At 37.7% G+C, this 20,173-nt stretch overlaps 1 protein-coding gene across 1 annotated transcript; it reads right to left on the reverse strand.

The window, feature by feature from the left end:
• Positions 1-14,368: 14,368 nt before the first annotated feature.
• LOC143399521 (olfactory receptor 14C36-like) lies at positions 14,369-15,235 on the reverse strand. Its single transcript, XM_077107888.1, has one exon. It carries the CDS (start codon positions 15,233-15,235, stop codon positions 14,369-14,371), a length of 867 nt encoding a protein of 288 aa, XP_076964003.1.
• Between the last annotated feature and the right edge of the window lie 4,938 nt (positions 15,236-20,173).

Below are 20,173 nucleotides of genomic sequence, written 5' to 3' on the forward strand. Positions count from 1 at the left end.
GGGTGACGAGCTACTTGTGTAGATTGATGCAGCAGAAATAGGAGCTGTTTATTGTAGGATCTGAGCGATATTTATACATTTTACACAGTTTATCTAATTAGCATAAAATAGATACAGCAGTCAACCAATAAGGAATCTCCACACTTAATGGCTTGCTTTTGTTACTTTACAAACCACTCCCTCTGGCATTTGGCCAGGTGCCATCCAGACTTGTTTACAGACTTTAACATTTCTCTGGCAAAATAACAGGTGCCAATCTGACTTGTTTACTGACCTTAATAATTCTGGGTCCTCCTCAGCACCTTGACAGGTTAAACACACTTACTCTTAGTAAAAAGACCTTCCTGCTGAGCCTTCCTGGGTTCCTCTGGAAAAGTGTGTCTCCCAGGGAGATGGTGGGTGGCCAGACACAGGTAGGGTGCAGCTAATTGCACAGTGTGGGTGAAGTTCAAGAGGTCCTACTCAGTCTACCTACAACCTGTTTCTTGTCATATCCCCCATTTCTCCAGGACACAAACCTGAAGCTCAAGCCTGAATGATGTTCTTGTTCTCAGAATATCCTGGAACTTGCTGACATAGCCCTTTTCTACTGTGACATAATGGTTTAATTTTACCTATTTACTTTGTACTGGTCTTAAGAGGAGGTTCAAATGCAATCTTTTCTCTGGAAACTGCTGAATAATCTTAATTTTTCCCCCATTTTGTGTAGCATTAGAGATCAGTCTGTGGAAATTTGTTAATTTGGGACCTTGAATCAGTCATCTTTGTATTTTTTTAGATGCAAATGCATGACTTCCTGCACAGTGGTTAATAAAGCTGGTGCCTTTGTTGACTGACCACTAACCTGAACTGGCTTTCCTTTTGATACTGGTTTACAAAGAAGAGTCTCCCAAACAGGCTCTGCCCTTTCTACACTTCCTTAGCACACACAGTGAAGTCTGGTGTGAGGTCATGCAAGCCCACTGCCCTGTGCATTTGAAAGGTAAGATCTCTTTACAGCAGTAATCTGTCAACAAACATTACTGATGACACCAACAGGGCCTCAGTTGTTTCAGATGGTGACATTTTGGGAAGAAGAAATATATTGTTATTTTTAAGTAATCTGTTTACCATGATAGAAATTATAAAATATTACAATTTGACAAATTTAGAAGGTGATGGGTCATGAGACAAATCCATATGGAAAATCATGCAGCTTCTCACTCTTCAATTCTGTCTTCCAGGCACTCCAGTGGTCCTTGCTGACCACCCCTACAAACTTTTGTCAAATATAAGATGGAAAAATAAACATGTGTTCAAGATCTGGAAGCTGGCATAGAACTACAGATATATTTTCTTTATTTCTGTTCTCTTTTTTTCTACTAAACAATGTACTGTTTTAGTTTCATAAGAAGAATTATGTCATTTTTGCTTATTGCTTTAACTACAACTTGAACACTTCTCCAAATTTGACTTGATTTTTTTCATGGATCAGTCTCATGAAACTTCAGATTTTCGATGTGATAAAATATATGAATCACAGCCTAACTTGCATAGATCCTCAGAGTGTTTCTGAAGATCTTCAAAATATGATTACTTTAGGAACCTGGATTTTTAAAAGTAAGAAATAAGGTTTAGCTTTTACTGTTTGACCTCAATAATTTTAGAGTGTTCAGAACTACATTGTCCTTTCAGGAGTGCAAATGCATATGTAGAATTTGGTATAAAAACAAAAGTTTGGAATCAAAATAAAACCACAATCAGGTAGCATGAAGTTCAGAAAAATAAGTATGAGGAAGAATTATCATATTTTTAATGGCAATTATTTGAAGAAGGGCTGCCTCAAGTATGTTCCTCTGAAAGTGGGGAAGCTGGATGTTTTCCCTTTTGGTAGTTCTCTTGGAGGTGCTTAAAATAAGGAAATGTGTGCTAATTTCCCCAACTGGACAGTGGATGGCACAGTGTAACTTCTGTGCTGGACATCATGCTTAGTCACATTGAGAATCCAGTAACACTGTGGAGAGACTTGTGGTGCTCACTGTGTGTTTTCATCTCTGCCCTCCTCCACCTCAGTGTGAGTTAGGGGTGTTTATGGTGATCAGTTAACACTGAGGGTGATGGGCAACTCTCACTCACTCCTCAACCTGTAAGTGGGAAACATCTAAGGCTGTCTGCAGTTCAGCAGCAAAATTTCTTATCATTGCGATGAAATCCATGTGTCATGAAGTTAAATTTGTAACAGTTTGTGGTTACCAATTCCATATTATTTACCACATGACAAAACTGTACAACTTTCAACTACCTCTTGTTCCCAAATATTTGTAATTTTTTAAATGAACCATCTAATCCATTACACATAGTCCCTGTTTATCTTTACTTTGGAAACCACTAAGTATAATCACCATGTTTGAATATATATGTTCTGATTATTTTGTATGACTAGAAATATTAAATATGTGCTATTTTTCATGATTTGAATAAGCCTGATGTTTTCAAAGAAAGTCCACATTGTAGCATTTATCACTATTTTATTTTTTGAATGGATGAATTAGATTCCATTATATGTATACATCAGCATTTTCAAAATCAACCTAATTATAGATGATTTCCATTTGTTCTGTTAACCCACTGTAGGATTTGTTGGTGATTTTCTGTATATGCTTATTGTATGCTGGGATTGATACATATGAATATGGTCTATTCTGGTTTTGGTGTCCTTTGGAATTTTTTGGCTAGATTTTGTTGAGAAGGTTTGCCTATATTCTTCTCAGGGATATTGTATTGAGGTCTTCTTTTCTTGATCTGGCATTTTCTTCATTTTCTTTAGCTACTAACCCCATACCTTGTACCTATTTTAAAGAAAAAAATGTGTGTTAAACCAGTCAAATAGACAAAGTACAAAGATCCTGTCTCTACAGCCACCAAGAATGATGTTCACCTTGTCTTTAGGCCACAATGTCTGTGAGACTGGAGAACTAAATGAGCAGGCATGTCAATGGATGGACCCAGGGTGTTCACAGGCTAGTAAAAGAGTGCAATGGGAACTACTTCACTGCAATGGAGACAACATTAATTACTATGTCTACAGGGTTATTTGACTTGAACTCCCATGGACTATGAAAGGATGGAAAATGTCCAGGAATAGAAGTCGGTATTTGACTTGGCAACTGGTGGATAGATTAACAGATATCCTAAAAAGTAACTAAGTTATGTTTTACCTATTATAATTGTAGGTGTACAGACCACACTGTCTGAGGCCCAGGACCTAGAACATGGAAGGAACACTGATTATGATGAGCCACAGAGGTAAGACCACTGAAGGACAGTCAGAGAGTGACCAGAGAGCATCGACCCCCTGTCTCACTCATGATCTTCAGCAGAACCTGGGCCGAGGCCAACAGCCTCCATGCCTTATGAATACCCCACCTGATATGTGGAGAGCAGGACCTGGCACTGGTATTCAGAACAATGTAGCTTGTAAAAACAAACAAACAAACAAAAAAATCTTATGGTGGACTGGTCTTTGTTTTTTTTTTTTCTTTTATTTATTTATAAATTTATATTACCACTTATAGTATAACCTTTAGAATATCTGGGGCATGAGTACAAGAATATAAAAAGTGTTATGAAATAAAATCAAGTCAACTGTCTAGAGACAGCTTAATGGAGAAAGTTTAAGTTTCATGGAGAAAGGGAGACATGGGTGGTCACCTTCTCTTCATGTCTATCTATATTCTCGCAGGTGAGGGATCCAAGATAAAAAGCACACCTCTGTTTTTTATATCTATGAAAAGGAATGATTAGGTAATCAGGAAAGAATAATAAAGAATAGTATTTTAGTCAGTCCTTTCTTTCTTTCTTTTATTTTTGGCTGTGATTAAAGGACTAAACCACACACAATTATAGAGGAGGAAAAGTTTGTTTGAGGGCTCACAGTTTAGAGCTTTTAGCCTATATAAGGCCAGGTTCATTCCTCAGGGCCCGAGGTGAGGCTAAACATGGTGTGAGAGTGTGTTGGAGGGAAGAAGCTCACATCACAGTGATCAGGAGGCAGAGAGAGACTCCACTCTCCACATACAAGTATAGACACCAAATCCATGCTCTATTTCCCATCTCCTCCCCCAGGCACACCCCACCACTTCTGTTACCACTCAGTTAATCCTCATCAGAGGATTAAATCACTGATTGGGTTAAGACCCTTACAACCCAATCAGTGCTACTTGGAAACTTCTTACATTGTCTCACAACTTAGCTCTCAGAGGACACCACATTCAAACCATAACAAATGGGCATCGGCTTCTTGGAGCCCTCTAGGAGTCCAGTGGTCACAGTACTGACCGCCCTGCAGGCCATGGAGGGAAAGGAGCACTATACCCTACAGTGGACTCCTGCTTGATCTTGGTCTTGGTCTGTCATTTACTATTTTAATTATTTTTCCTCCCAAACCTCACAAGCCAAAGAAGTCAGCCCCATTTTCCAGGATAGAGCCAGCTGCAGACTTTTGATCACATGACACTCATCAGTCTCATCCATAGTGCACAGGCCAAGGTGGGCATGTGGTGGGGGCCTGGCCCTCCTATGCAGATGGCTTTTATGGAAGTGAGAACACTATACTCAAGGATGGAGCAAATCCAGTTGTCCTGTGGGCTGCTTTAATGGAGGGATGCATTGAGCCCTGAGTTTTAGCAAGCACAGTGTGAAAACAAGGTTTTCTAGAGGTCAGGCTGGAGCAATACTGATCGCTGCAGCCAAAAGCAGCCTGTCTGCTCCAGGCACACTCCTGTGCATGATCACACTCATGTACCACAGTCCTGCTCAGTGATCAGTGACAATGCTGTTGAGCCTAAAGTGATCTCCTGGCTGCTCACTAAAGAGTTTTCATTTGAACTTATAACTTCACACCCTTTCGCATGCAGAGGAGCACAGAGACAAAACAAATTTACTCTGATTTTAATCATTTTATATGTGACTGTGAGAAAATATATTATTGTCAAAATGTGTAAAGCTATTTACTTAACTCAGCATGTTCACTGACATATTGTGTAACTTTAAAATATATTACTGACTTATCTTTTTCTATAGCTGAACCTAGTGTCATTTTATGAAGGATAGATATAAAAGTATAAATCACGAAACTATTATGGTAAATTTTTCTATACTTGGTCTTAATACGTTGATACTAGGATATTAGTGTAACATGGAAAGCCCAGATATGAAGAGCTTTATCCAAGTATGAACTATAACCAGTAAAATAAGGATGATGCTGAAGCACATCTTTAGCATTTCCCTGAGAATAACTGTCTTGGCATAACTCTCCTTACAGCTTCTTTTACCTATTTGTTCCTGAGACTGTAGATGAGAGGATTCAGGAAGAGAGAAATGATTGTGTAAAAGGCAGAGATAACCAGGTCCTGGAGGGTGTCAGAGGTTTCTGAGGACCTCAGGTACTCACCTGTGATAGAACTGAGAAAGAGGGACACCACGAGAATGTGAGGGGTGCAGGTGGAGTCAGCCTTCCCTGGGGCTCTGGTGGGAATTTCAGCCCAGCATAAAATATGCAAATGTATGACATGATTCTTATAGCAAAGCAGCCACCACCAACTATTGCAATAGAGACAAGAAGAAGGACTATTTTGCTGGTGATATCGGAACAGGAGAGTCTCAGCAGAGAGGGACCGTCACAGAAGAACTGAAGGACCACATTTGACTGACAGAAGGACAGCCAGAATATGTTCCCAGTGTGCACACCTGCATACAACAGCCAGTTGAGCAGAAAAGCCAGGGTCATGTGGACACAAAACTGAGGGTTCATGATGAGGGGGTAATGAAGGGGCTGGCAGATGGCCACATAGTGGTCCCAGGCCATGATGTTGAAAAACAGAAGTTCAACACATGTACAGAAAATGACCAGGTTATTCTGTGTTGCAGAGCCAGCCACTGAAGTGGCCCTGATGCTCCTCAGAGAGTTGACACAGACATTGGGGACAATGATGAAAATAGTTTCCCTAACAAGGTACCCAGGTAGGTCAGTGGGAATACTGTGAAAAAAAGAAAACTCAGATTACAGATATCAGGTGAGCCCAGTGGGAGAAATTCAGTAACCATGGTGAAATTGGACATAGAGTGGATATTCTGGTTGTCTGAGAAGATAAAGATATAAGAGAGAGAAAGCAAAAATATAATTAATACAAGTGGTTGAGCCTGGGTCTGTTTCTCAGTGGTAGAGCACTTTAATAGCATGTGTGAGCCACTGGGATGAATTCTTAGCACTGCATATAAATAAAAAAATAAATAAAATATAAATGTTTATGGACAACTGAAACATATTTAAAAAATAATACAGTTAGTTTACCCATTCATGTCCAATGTGTTTTCTTGTACTTTTTAGTAGTTTTCCCTGCAGAAGAAGGACAATCTTGGTTTTCTGTAATCTTTAATCATTTCTGAGCAGAGTGCACTTCTCAGTGCAGGTGTGGAGGTCTGCAGCCCAGGGTCTGAGAGTGATCTGCAGGGCTTGTCCTCAGCTCCCCATCAGACCTCCCTGACCTTCTGAGACTCCATGCAGAGCACTTCCAGGGTGGCCCACCTCCTCTTCCCCATGACGAGGTGTGTCACCATGCATTCCTTTTGTTCTCAATTTTTGTCACCTTCATTTTATTTCATTAATGTAATTGTCCAAATTATTTTCTCATTTTTCCCACATTAATAATTCAAATCATAATTCAAAAAAAATTTTAGGTTCAAAGTGATTCATAATGTTGGAGTATTTATTCTCATGAACATGAAAAAAAATTCTCATGAGGAAAGTTCTCCACAACACTTTCCCAGGTTCATGACTACACCTGGCTACTCTCCCTGCTGATCCCCAGGACATGAGTGGTGCTGTCTCGTGGTCACACACCATCAAACAGGAACCTCTTCCTGTTCTCACTGGGGCTCTTTTTTCTTTTTCAACAGATCAGAGTAGGGTCTTCATACCCACAGCTGACATTCTCCTAAACTTCTATTTTTACCCTGTGGTGTTTATATTTCATATTCAGCACTGAAAGAAAGAACAAGGCACATTGTCAGAGAAAATGCCAATTTATTGAGGAATAGCTCTCCATATTTATAGAGCTGGGGGTGGTTTGACAGTTATGAGAGGTTCATGGTTGAAGGGTTTGACAATTGACATGGGGTGCTTTCCGATTGGGGGTAAGGATCATGTGTGTCAGCAGGGCTAGTCTAATTGGTGGGTAGAGATCACGTGAGCCAGGAGGGCTAGGCTAATTCATGGGTAAGGATCATGTGAGCCAGCAGGGCTAGTCTGATTGGTGGATAAGGATCATGTGAACCAGCTAGGGTTAGTCTGATTGGTGGGTAAGGATCATGTAAGCCAGCAGCAATCACCATTAGATAGCAGGATCATGTGAGCCAGCAGGGCTCACGATTGGATGGTTCTTCTTCTTCTTCTTTTTTTTTTTAAAGAGAGAGTGAGAGAGGAGAGAGAGAGAGAGAGAGAGAGAGAGAGAGAGAGAGAGAGAGAGAATTTTAATATTTATTTTTTTAGTTATCGGCGAACATAACATCTTTGTTTGTATGTGGTGCTGAGGATCGAACCCGGGCCGCATGCATGCCAGGCGAGCACACTACCACTTGAGCCACATCACTAGCCCCTGGATGGTTCTTCTTAGGGGATGGTGAAATTAGTCTTTGGAGCAGGGGCAACTCCCAACAATTACCCTGAAGTTAAACATTCCTTTGTCTAAAAATTAAATTGCCTTAGTCTTTTTGACATCTTCTATTGTGTTTCTTTCTTTCTTTTTAATTTAAATATCTTCATTTTGTTCATTCATTTTTATGTGTTGCTGAGATTGAACCCAGTGCCTCACATATGCGAGGGAAGCATGCTTCCACAGAGTCACAACCACAGCCCTATATTTTTTCTTCACAATTTCATAATCATACAAAAATTACTGACTGAATACACTGAAAGGAAGATTTTTTCATAGTTGAATACTTCCATAACAGCTCAGACCACTTCAATCCCAGGTTACCTCCATCATAATCTCCTCAGGCCTCTGTCATCCTGGGTCCTCTTTAGAACCTTGACAGGTTAAACACACTCACCCTTAGTAAAATGACCTCCCTGCTAAGCCTTCCTGGGCTCCTCTGAAAATGTGTATATCTCCTGGAGTAGATGGTGAGAAGCCAGACACAGGTAGGGTGCTGCTATTGCACAGTGAGGGTGTAGTTCAAGGGGTCCTATTCAGCCTTTGAGGCAGGACAAAATATATAAGTGTTGAAAGAACACACAGTAGTATTGGTAAGGAATCACAAGCAGAACATTTAAGAAATATGGGATATCATAAAAAGACCAAATTTAAGAGTTACTGGGATAGAAGAAGTCATACAGTTCATAACAAAGAAATAAACAATCTATTTAATGAAATAATGTCAGAAAACTTTCCAAACATGAAGAACGAATTGGAAATCCAAATTCAAGAAGCCTACAGAACACCAAATGTACAAAATCACAAAAGACCCAGACCAAGGCACATTATAATAAAAATGCCCAACATACAGAATAAGGAGAGAATTTTAAAAGCCATGAGAAAAAAAAGAATCAAATTACAAATAGGGAAAAACCAATTAGAATAACAGCAGATTTTTAAACACAGACCTAAAAGCTAAAAAAACCTGGAACAACATATATGATGCTCCTAAAGAAAATGGATGCCAACCAAGAATCTTGTATCCAGCAAAATTAAGCTTTAGGGGCTGGGGCTGTGGCTCAAGTGGTAGCGCGCTTGCCTGTCATGCCTGTGGCCCGGGTTCGAGCCTCAGCACCACATGCAAACAAAGATGTTGTGTCCGCAGAAAAATAAAAAATAAATATTAAAAATTTCTCTCTCTCTCTCTCTCTCTCTCTCTCTCTCTCTCTCTCTCTGTATCTCACTCTCTCTTTTAAAAAATTTAAGCTTTATATTTGATGAAGAAATAAAAACATTTCATGATAAACAAAAGTTAGAAGAATTTATAGCTAGGCAACTGGCAATACAATACATCCTTGGAAACATATTTCATGAAGAGGAAAAACAAAAAACAACAATGAAATCAGAAGAGGGAGGTAGTACCCTAAAAAAAACTAATCAAAGAAGAAAATCAAGTCAAGTTAAATAACAAAAGTAAATAAATATGGCTGGACATGCAAAACATGTCTCAATAATAACCCTGAATATTAATGGCTTAAACTCATCTATCAAAAAACATTAGCCAGCAGATTGGATTAAAAAAAATCAGCAATATGTTGCCTCCAGAAGATTCATCTGTTAGTAAAAGACATACACAAACTGATAATGAAAGGTTGGGAAAAATCATACCACTCACATGGACTGTGGAAGTAAGCAGGGGTTTCTATTCTCATGTAAGTAAAGTAGACTTCAAGCCAAAGTTAATCAAAAGGGAAAAAGATGGAAATTATATACTGCTCAAGGGAACCATACCAACAAGCCATAACAATCATAAATATATATTCCCCAAACAATTGAGCAGCTATGTTCATCAAATTTTTCTCAAGAGTCAAATTGACCAAAACACAATAATCTTGGATGACTTTAACACACCTCTCTCACACCTGGATAGATCTTCCAAACAAAAATTGAATAAAAAAAGAACTATAGATCTCAATAATACAATTAATAACTTTGACTTAACTGACATACATAAAATATAACAACCAGCATCAAGGGGTTACACCTTCTTTTCAGCAGCACATGGATTCTTCTCTAAAATAGACCATATAAACTGCCACAGAGAAACTCTTAGCAAATACAAAAGAGTAGAGATACTACCCTGCATTTTATCAGATCATAATGGAATGAAATTTGAAATCAAAGATAAAATAAAAAATAAAAATTACTCCAACACCTGGAGACTGAACAATATGTTACTGAATGAATAATGGGTTGCAGAAGATATCAAGGAGGAAATTGAATAATTCCTAGAGGCAAATGAGAACATAGACACAACATATTGAAATCTCTGGGAAACTATGAAAGTGGTACTAAGAGGAAAGTTCATTGCATGGAGTTCATTACTTAAAGAAGAAAAAGTCAACAAATGAATAACCTCGCACTACATCTGAAAGCTCTAGAAAAAGAAGAACAAATCAACAACAAAAGCAGTAGAAGACAAGAAATAATCAAAATTAGAGGTGAAATTGAAGCAAAAGAAACAACTGAAAAAACTGAAAAAATAAAAAGTTGGTTCTTTGAAAAATTAAAAAAAAATGACAGATACTTAGCCATGCTAATGAGGAGAAAGAGAGAGAAAAATCAAATTATCAGCATATGTGATAAAAAAGGTACTATCACAACAGATACTACAAAAATAAAGAGGATAATAAGAAATTATTTTGAAAACATACACTCCATTAAAGTATAGGATATTGAAGGCATTGACAAATTCTTAAGTCATACAATTTTCCCAGGATGAAGTAGGATGATATATACAATTTGAACAGACCAATATCAAGTGATGAAATGGAAGACATCATCAGAAGTCTACTACCAACCAAGAAAAGCTCAGGACTGGATGGATACAAAGACAAATTCTACAAGATCTTTAAAGAAGAAGTAACACCAATAGTCTTCAATTTATTTCAGTAAATAGAAAAAGAGAGAGCATTCCCAAATGTATTCTATGAGGTCAATATCATCCTGATTCCAAAAACAGGCAGAGCAGAGACACATCAAAGAAAGAAAACTTCAGACCAATATCTCTAATGAACATAGATGCAAAATTTCTCAATAAAATTCTGGCAAATCAAATACAAAAACATATCAAAAATATCATGCACCAAAATCAAGTGGGATTCATCCCAGAGATGTAAGGTTGGTTCAACATATGAAAATCAATAAATGTAATTCATCACATCAATAGACTTAAAGACAAAAATCATATGATCATCTCAATAGATGCAGAAAAAGCATTTGACAAAATACACCTCTTTCATGTTCAAAACACCAGGAAAACTAGGGATAACAGGAACATATCTCAACATCATAAAGGCTATCAACACTAAGCCCCAGGCCAACATCATTCTAAATGGAAGAAATTTAAGGCATTTCCTCTAAGGACTGGAACAAGACACGTATGCCCTCTTTCACCACTTCTATTTAACATTGTTCTTGAAGCACTGGGCAGAACAATTAGACAGATGAAAGAAATTAAAGAGATACATGGGAAAACAAAAACTCAAATTGGCACTAGTGGCTGATAATATGATTCTATACCTAGAATATCCAAAAAGCTCCACCAGAAAATTTATAGAACTAGTAAATAAATTCAGAAAAGTAGCAGGATATAAAATCAACACCCATAAATCAAAGGAATTTCTGTATATCCGTGACAAATCCTCTGAGAAGGAAATGAGAAAAACTACCCCATACATGATAACCTCAAAAAAAAGATACTTGGGAGTCAACTTAATGAAAAAAGTGAAAGAACTGTACCAATGAAAACTACAGAACCCTAAAGAGAGAAATCAATGAAGATCTTAGAATATGAAAAGATCTAATTTGCTCTTGGATAGGCAGAATTAATATCGAAATAACCATACTACCAAAAGCACTATACAGATTTAATGAAATTCCAATCAAAATCCCAATGCTATTCCTCATAAAAATTGAAAAAACAATCATGAAATTCATCTGAAAAATAAGATACCCAGAATAGCTAAAGTAATCTTTAGCAGGAAGAGTGAAGCAGGTGGCATTACTATACCAGGACTTAAACAATAGTAACAAATTCACCATGGTATTGGCACCAAAACAGACTGGTAGAACAATGGTACAAAATAGAGGACATAGAGACTAACCCACAAAATTACAATTATGTAAAGGTGCCAAAACTATGCATTGAAGAAAAGATAGCCTCTTCAAAAAATGGTGCTGGGAAAACTGGAAATTCATACACAACAAAATGAAACTAAACTTCTATCTCTCACCATGCACAAAACTTCAACTCAAAGTGGATCAAGGACCTAGGCATTAAACCAGAGACCCTGAGCCTAATAGTAGGCCCTAATATTTATCACATGGGATTAGGCTCCACCTTCCTTAATAAGATTTCTATAGTACAAGAATTAAAACTAAGAATCAATAAATGGGATGGATTCAAACTGAAGAGTTTCTTCTCAGTAAAAGAAACAATCTGTGAGATGAATAGAGAGCCTACATCTTGGGAGCAAATTTTTACCCCTCATACATCAGATGGAGCACTAATCTCTAGCGCATATAAAGAACTCAAAAAGCTAAACACCAAAATTGAAATAATCCAATCAATATTTAAGCCAAGGACCTGAACAGACACTTCTCAGAAGAGGGTATACAATCAATGAACACATTTATGAAAAAATGTTCATCACTGCTAGAAATTATAGAAAAGCAAATAAAAACTATTCTAAGATTTCATCTCTCTCCTTTAAGAATGGCAGCTATTATGGAGACAAACAACAATAAGAGTTCATGAGGATGTGAGGAAAAAGGCACACTCATACATGGATGGTGGGACTGAAAATTGGCGCAGCCAATATGGAAAGCAGTGTGGAGATACCTTGGAAAACTTGGAATGAACCACCATTTGACTCAGCTATCCTTTTTTTTCAGTCTATACCCCAAAGACTTAAAAATAGCATACTGTAGCAAAACAGCCACATCAATGTTTATAGCAGCACAATTCACAATAGCCAAACTGTGGAACCAGGCTACATGCCCTTCAGTAGTTGAAGATATAAAAAAAAAGTGGCATGTACACACAATGGAATATAACTCAGCAGTAAACGAGAATAAAATCATGGCATTTGCAGGTGAATAGATGGCACTGGAGAAGATAATGCTAAGTGTAGTTAGCCAATCCCAAAAAACAAATGCCGAATGTTTTCTCTGAAGTAAGGAGATTGACTCATAGTGGGTAGGGAGGGGGAGCATGGGAGGAATAGATGTACTCTAGATAGGGAAGAGGGATGTGAGGGGAAGAGAGGGGGCAAGGAATTAGCAAGGATAAGACAGAGGGATGGGAGGGGAAGGGAGGGAGCAGGATGTTAGCAAGGTTGGAAGAATGTGAGGGACATCAGTATCCAAAGTACATGGATGAAAACATGAATTGGCACGAACATAATTTATATACAAAGAGACATAAAAAATGTGCTCTATATGTGTAATAAGAAAGAAAATGCTTTTGGCTGTCATTTATTTAAAAAGTAAAATATTGTGCTCTATGTGTGCAATATAAATTATAATGAATTCTGCTGTCATATATAACAAATTAAAATTTAAAAAAATAAATAAATAAAACACTACAAGCAACAAAAACAACAAAATGACTATCACAAATAAAGATAGAAGTTTACATTACAAATTCAAGAAAAGTGAGGGGAAATGTAAGAGTTGGCATGACCCAGACACATGTGCCAGAAAATTATCGTCCATTTCTCCATGATTATTAGGACTAAGTCATTAGCACAACACTACAGGAGTAAGATGTGTGGAAGACAAACCATCAGAAAGCTGACATCAATTCATGGACATAATCAAAGACTGGCCCCTGTCATGGCCAAAGAATCACAGGCTGCTGTTTTCTGTGGAAAGATGTGAATGTTGGGACACAGGGTGAATTAACCATTGCCCTCTTTTTACTTCACAGAAAGGAGTCTCTTCTTCTTGCCTGGTCCAGATGGACAAAATTATTACTGTTAAATTCTTTACATTTCAAGAATTGGCGCACGGAGCCCGGTGGAGGGAGTGTATTCCCAGGAAATGTGTGTAGAGTGCCAGTGAGAGTTTGGGAATAAAGAGTTGCTGTTTGAACATTCAAAAAAAATTCTTTACATTTTGGCTACAATTTCTTTAGGATTTGATTTTTTAAATATATTTTGAAAGTAAATAAATTGGCAAATTATGTATCACAGTGTTTACAAGTAGGTTCTACACTGTTCTGAATAAGAGCAAATTATATAAGAATAAATTATCTCCTAGGGTTTTCTTTGGTGTCAGAATTTGATATAAGTAATTGAAATATGGGTTGATTTTTTAAAATACATAACCACAAATGATTTCAGCAAATATATTTAATTATATTTAATCATTAATAGATGCATTGATGAAATTACACATTCTCTAATAGCTCCATGTAAATGATATGGTAAGAAACAGAAAAATAACTTATGATAACTCAGCTTCTAATAATGTAATAGAAAGGTAGACAATGTAACTTGTAAAGCATAAATATGCAGAGTATTGTATCTAATTAAGAACGAAGATCAATGAAATTAGCATGATGCTGAAACGTTATCTTTATTATTTCCCTGAAAATAACTGCCTTTACATTACTCTCCTCACAGCTTCCTTTACCTGTTTATTCCTGAGACTGTAGATAGAGGATTCAGGAAGGGAGGAATCATGGTGTAAAAGGCAGAGAGAACCATGTACTTGAGGGTGTCAGAGGTTGCTGAGCACCTCAGGTACACACCTGAGCCAGAACTGAGGAAGATGGACACTACGAGGATGTGAGGGGTGCAGGTGGAGAAGGCCTTCCCTGGAGCTCTGGTGGGAAATTTCAGCACAGCAGAAAATATGTGAATGTATGACATGGCAATAAAAAGGAAGCAGCCACCACAAATGACCACAGCAGAGACAAGAATAAGGACCACATTACTGGTGGTGTCAGAGCAGGAGAGCCTCAGCAGAGAGGGGACATCACAGAAGAACTGGTGGACCACGTTTGACTGGCAGAAGGACAGCTGGAATGTGTTCCCAGTGTGCACACCTGCATACAGCAGACCACTGAGCAGGAAAGCCAGGGTCACTCGGACATAAAACTGGCAGTTCATGATGAGGGGGTACTGGAGGGGCTGGCAGATAGCAACATAGCGGTCCCAGGCCATGATGGAGAGAATCAAAATCTCTACATATGCACAAAAAAGGACCAAGAAGATCTGCGTTGCACAACCAGTAACTGAAATGACCCAGTTGATAGTGAGAGAGTTGACAAAGGCATTGGGGACAGTGATGGAAATGAAGCACATGTCCAAAATTGACAGGTTCCTGAGGAAGAAGTACATGGGTGTGTCCAGGTTCTGGTCAACAGTGGTGACAGTGACAATGAGAAGGTTCCCTAACAAGGTACCCAGGTAGGTCATTGGGAATACTGTGAAATAGAGAAAACTCAGATTCCAGCCTTCAGGAGAGCCAAGGAGGAGAAATTCAGTTACCATGGTGGAATTGGCCATTTGATGCAAAATCTTGTTGCCTAATAATATAAATAGATGTGAGAGAGAGGAAGAAAAAAATAACTAATACAATTATTTTACATATTCACGTCCAGATTGTTTTTTTGTATTTTGCATTAGCTTTTCCCACAGAGGAAAGGTCACTCTTTTTCTCTGACATTTTTAAACATTATTAAGCATAGTGCAACTCCCAGTGCAGGAGTGGAGGTCTGCAGCCCAAGATCTGTGTGTGACCTTCAGAGCTTTTCCTCAGCTCCTCATCAGACCTCCTCTGACCTCCTGAGACTCCCATGCAGAGTACTAGCAAGCATTGGTCACCTTCTTTCCTGTTTGAGACCTGTGTGACAGTGTGTTCTTTAATGCTCTGTAATTTAGTTACCTCACTGTCTTCCATAAATAAAAGTTCACCACTTTTTTGCCTTTGTATACACACTAAATATTTCAAATTATAATTTATAAATATTTCTGTAGGTATGGTTTCAGAGACTTTATCATCATGAACATAAAAAACTCAGACATACTCACCAGACCTGTTTCAGCTCCCCCAGGGACTATTTTTTTTCCAGTAGATCAGTGTAAGGTCTTTAGATACTGACATTCTACAAAACATCTACTTTTTACCTTAATATATTTTTACTCATTCCTCAGCACCATAAAGTTGAAGATTCCTTTGACTACATAATAATTGTTCCTTTTCTTTTTGACACTTCCCCTTATATACCAATCTTCTTAAAGTTATCATAAGTGTACAGAAAGTTACTGACTGCATACCCTAAAAAGAATGTTTTGCTCATAGTTATAACACTCCTGTAACACCTCAGACTGGTTCAATCCTTTGTCACCAAAATCATTATCTCCTCAGTCCTCTGCAACCTGAGTCCATTTCAGCACCTTGCCAGGTTAACCACACTCACCCTTGGAAAAGAGACTTTCCTGCTGAGCCTGCCTTGCTGCTCCGAAAATGTGTGTGTTCCCCAAGGTCATTGGTGGGTGTCCAGTCTTGTGAACATTACTGTTTATTTCACAGTGTTGGTGAAGTTCAAGGGGTCCTACTTAATCTACCTGAAATCTTTTGCTAGCCCCATCCCCGATTCCTCCCTGACACAAAACTGAACTCAAACTTCAGTGACCTCCTTGTTCACAGCATACCCTGGATCTTGGTGACCGAGCCTCTTTTCTACCAAGACATATTGATTTAGTTTTCCCCATTACTATATACTGCTCTTTAAAGAGGCTAAAATGCAACTTTTTCTCCAAATCCCTTTCTTAGCCTCTAATTTTTCTTATACATTTCTGTTAGTGTTAGAAGTCAACATGTTATTTTACTTTTTAGTAGATCTATATATACTAGTCAACCAAATCACTGGTATAAATTCCTTGATTTTTGAATGTTGTATCATTCATCTTTTTATTCTCTTAGTAGCAAGTAAGTGACTTCATGCATAGTAGTTAATAAAAAATGCAATGTAGCACAATTGACTAACTGCTAACATGAACTAAGATTCTTTATTCCACTAATTTACAAGTGAGTACTTTCTAAATCAGTGGTGCCCATTCTTCACTTCTGTAAGAAATACAGTGTGTGTTCATTTGAAATAACATATCCCCACTTCTGTGCGGAAAAATTTTTTTCAAAGCAGGCAATCTTGACAAATATTTACTAAGGATTTATAATATGGCAAAATCTGATGCAGATACTGAGTTTTAGTAAAAGATTGTTTTTTAAAAAACATTATTTCAGTACTGTGGAGGAAAAAATAAAATGATACATATATAAAAATTCAAATTAATATGAAAACATCTGAATATGATATATGATGAGACTAATAAGGAAACCTGCCAGATTTTTACCCTTTAACCTGGATTCCAGGAGCTACAGGAGCTCCTGTTGATCACCTCAGGACATCTTGTAAAATACAATTGGACATTAAGATGGGTTCAAATCTAGAAGGTGCATAAAACTACAAAGACATTTTCTTTCTTTATTATTGTTTTCTACACTAAGGCAAATACTGCCTTTCCATCTCCAATAGAACTTATCAAATTCTCCACAAACCAGTTTGAGTTACATTAATTACTTGATGCCCTCCTTTGTGTGATTTAGGTATGGTTTCAAAAATTCTTCTTAATTTGAATTTCTTTTTTCATGTATCAGTCTTCAAAAACTTCCATTTATGGAGCATCATTCCAAAGTCATGCATAAATACAATAAAATAAATGTACAAAGCACCACCTAATTTTTACAGAGAGCCTCAGATAATTTCAGTAGATTCTAAAGATAGGATGACTTTTTGAACCTGGATTTTTAAAATAAAAGTATGGCTTAGATTGCATAGATTGGCCTTAATATTTTGGTGTGATTCAATTCTACATTCTCATTTAAGGGGCAAAAATGCTTATAGAGGATTCTCTCATAATGACAATAAGTTGAAGATATGAATAACAGAAAGTGTTGGTAGACTTGAGAGTCAGCACAATGTTTGTGAGGAGAACTAGCATGTTTTAACTCCAGGAACATGAAGAGGGACTGCCCAGGTGCTTTCTCTGTAACTGGTAAAAGCTGAGAATTTTCTCTTTTTAATTTCTCTTGATAATGTTTCAAATAATGAATTACATAATGAATAGAGCACTTCAAAACTGCAAATATTACTTGGTTTGGAAGACACAGAATAAATTATTTTCTAAATTATATTTTCCATATTAGGAATTATTGATTAGTGTTCTTATAAGGCATTAAAAATGCTGAGGCACATATATTCTGAAAATAAAAATGTGTTTCCAAATGTTGCACAACATTATTTTTATATTTATTCCACTGGAATCACACATCCTCATAGTCATACATAGCATATATTTAGTATAAAAACTTAAGAGTACAATTGAAAACTTGGGCATAGTGGTGCATGCCTATAACTCCAGCAGCTCAGGAGGCTGAGACAGGAAGATTTCAAGTTCAAAGCTAGCCTCAGCAATTTTTCAAGACCCTGTCTCAGAATAAATGTTCAATAGGGCTTGGAAGTTGCTCAATGATTAAGCAGCCCTGGGTTCAATCCCTGACACCAAACAAACAAAGAATAAATAATTGAAAACATGTTTTGTGAACAAAAGAAATAAGATTAATATTCAAAATATTTCAAAGAATATTGCCTACTACATTAAATATTTTTCCCATAGTTACTGACTTAGGTGCATCTGTATCAGATATATAAAATCATTCCTATCTACCTATCTATCCTATACCATGTTTTGCATTTCATTCTTGTTGTCTTAATGTGAATGTTTTTATTAGTCTTCTATGGAATTTCTGTGCAGACTACTTTGGGCATTATCCAAGTGTACTAATAGTTAAAGTAATCTGAAGAAAAGAATTTTAAACCAACAAGAAGCAACACAAAGAACTATTACACACTTTACTTCCACACACCATGCAGATGTCCCCATGGTCTCTGTGTTTCTATTATAGTGGACACAATCACAGCGAACATCATAATGCAGTTATAAGGACTCTCTGTGCTTTCTGTGTTCTTCTCAGAATTCACAAAGCTTTTCCTGGGCTACCTGACTCTTTGGATGAAATTGAAATTTGCAGAGCAGAATAATTATGAATCTTAGATGCATTTTGACTCTAAATGCCAAGTACTCACTCCTGAGTGTCACCTGTTCTCCATGATGTTGCAGTACCAAATCTCTCCTTGGCTTCACCCATCCACTGTGTCTGCAGCCAGGGTGGATCTGTCCAGTCAGCCAGGTGCCTTGTGGGATGTGGGGAGCTCAGTCACTACTGCTTTATGTGAGCATGGTACCAGGCCAGTGGGAGCAGGGCCCCTGGTAGCCCAGAGCTCAGGCTGCAGGACCAGCAGGAGGCCTGAGCCCACCACCAGGCAGTGGAACCTGCAGAGCCCAGGAGAGAGGACCTGGCCACATGCCAGTATGGACAGTGGATGACACATGGGAACTCCTCTGCTGGGCATTGACTTTAGTTGTTATTGAAAAACCAATGACACTGAAGAGAGAATGATGGTGCTCACTGGGTGTGTTTTCGTCTCTGCCCTCCTTCACCTCAGTGTCAGTTCCCAGTAGGTGTTTGTATGGATTAGTTAACATTAAGTGTGGTGGGCAGCTCTCACTCATTCACCAACCTGTAAGAGGAAAACATCTAAAACTACCTCCAGTTCAGCAGCAAAAGTTTCTTATCATTAAGATGAAATCCACATGATTTAAAATTAACCTTTGTAACAGTTTATGGTTCTCACGTCAGTGTGAGTTACCACACTGCATAATTGTACAATTTCCAGCTACATCTTTTCCAAAATACTTTTTACTTCAAAATGACCACCTAACCCATTACATATATTGTCCATATAATCCCTAATTGCAGTCACTGGAAACTAAATGTATTTTGTATCCTTGAATTTACATATTTGTGAAATTTCATATAAATAAAATCACTCAGTATATGATGTGTATTCTGGCTGAAGTGAGTATAACATCATTGAAATTAGTCCACCTTATAGCATGTATCATTTGATCATTTCTTAAAGATGAAAGAAAAACCATTATTTGCATATGGCAGAAATATTTTAATCAACATATCTATTGGTGGACATATGTTTTTCATTCTCTAGTATAATTTGACTGATTTGTTTGGTTACCTTATATTTTGTCGTATTTGACCTCTCTGGTAAACACTCTACACACTCTATGATTATGTTTAGAACCTGTTTTGGTGAGCTTTGCATTGCTGTGACAAAAATACCTGAACAAAAACAAAAAACAGCAGGCACTGTGGCACATGCATATCATCCCAACAGCTCCTGAGGCTGAGGCAGGAGAATTGTGAGTTCAAAGCCAGCCTCAGCAACAGCAAGGCACTTAGAAACTCAGTGAGGCCCTGTCCCTAACTAAAATACAAAATAGGGCTGG

This window comes from Callospermophilus lateralis (assembly GCF_048772815.1).
Source record: "Callospermophilus lateralis isolate mCalLat2 chromosome 5 unlocalized genomic scaffold, mCalLat2.hap1 SUPER_5_unloc_2, whole genome shotgun sequence".
Classification (NCBI taxonomy): Eukaryota; Metazoa; Chordata; class Mammalia; order Rodentia; family Sciuridae; genus Callospermophilus; species Callospermophilus lateralis.

Excerpts from the sequence above, each read along its gene's own strand:
- LOC143399521 (XM_077107888.1), bottom strand. The coding sequence starts at position 15,235 with ATGGTAACTGAATTTCTCCTCCTTGGCTCTCCTGAAGGCTGGAATCTG.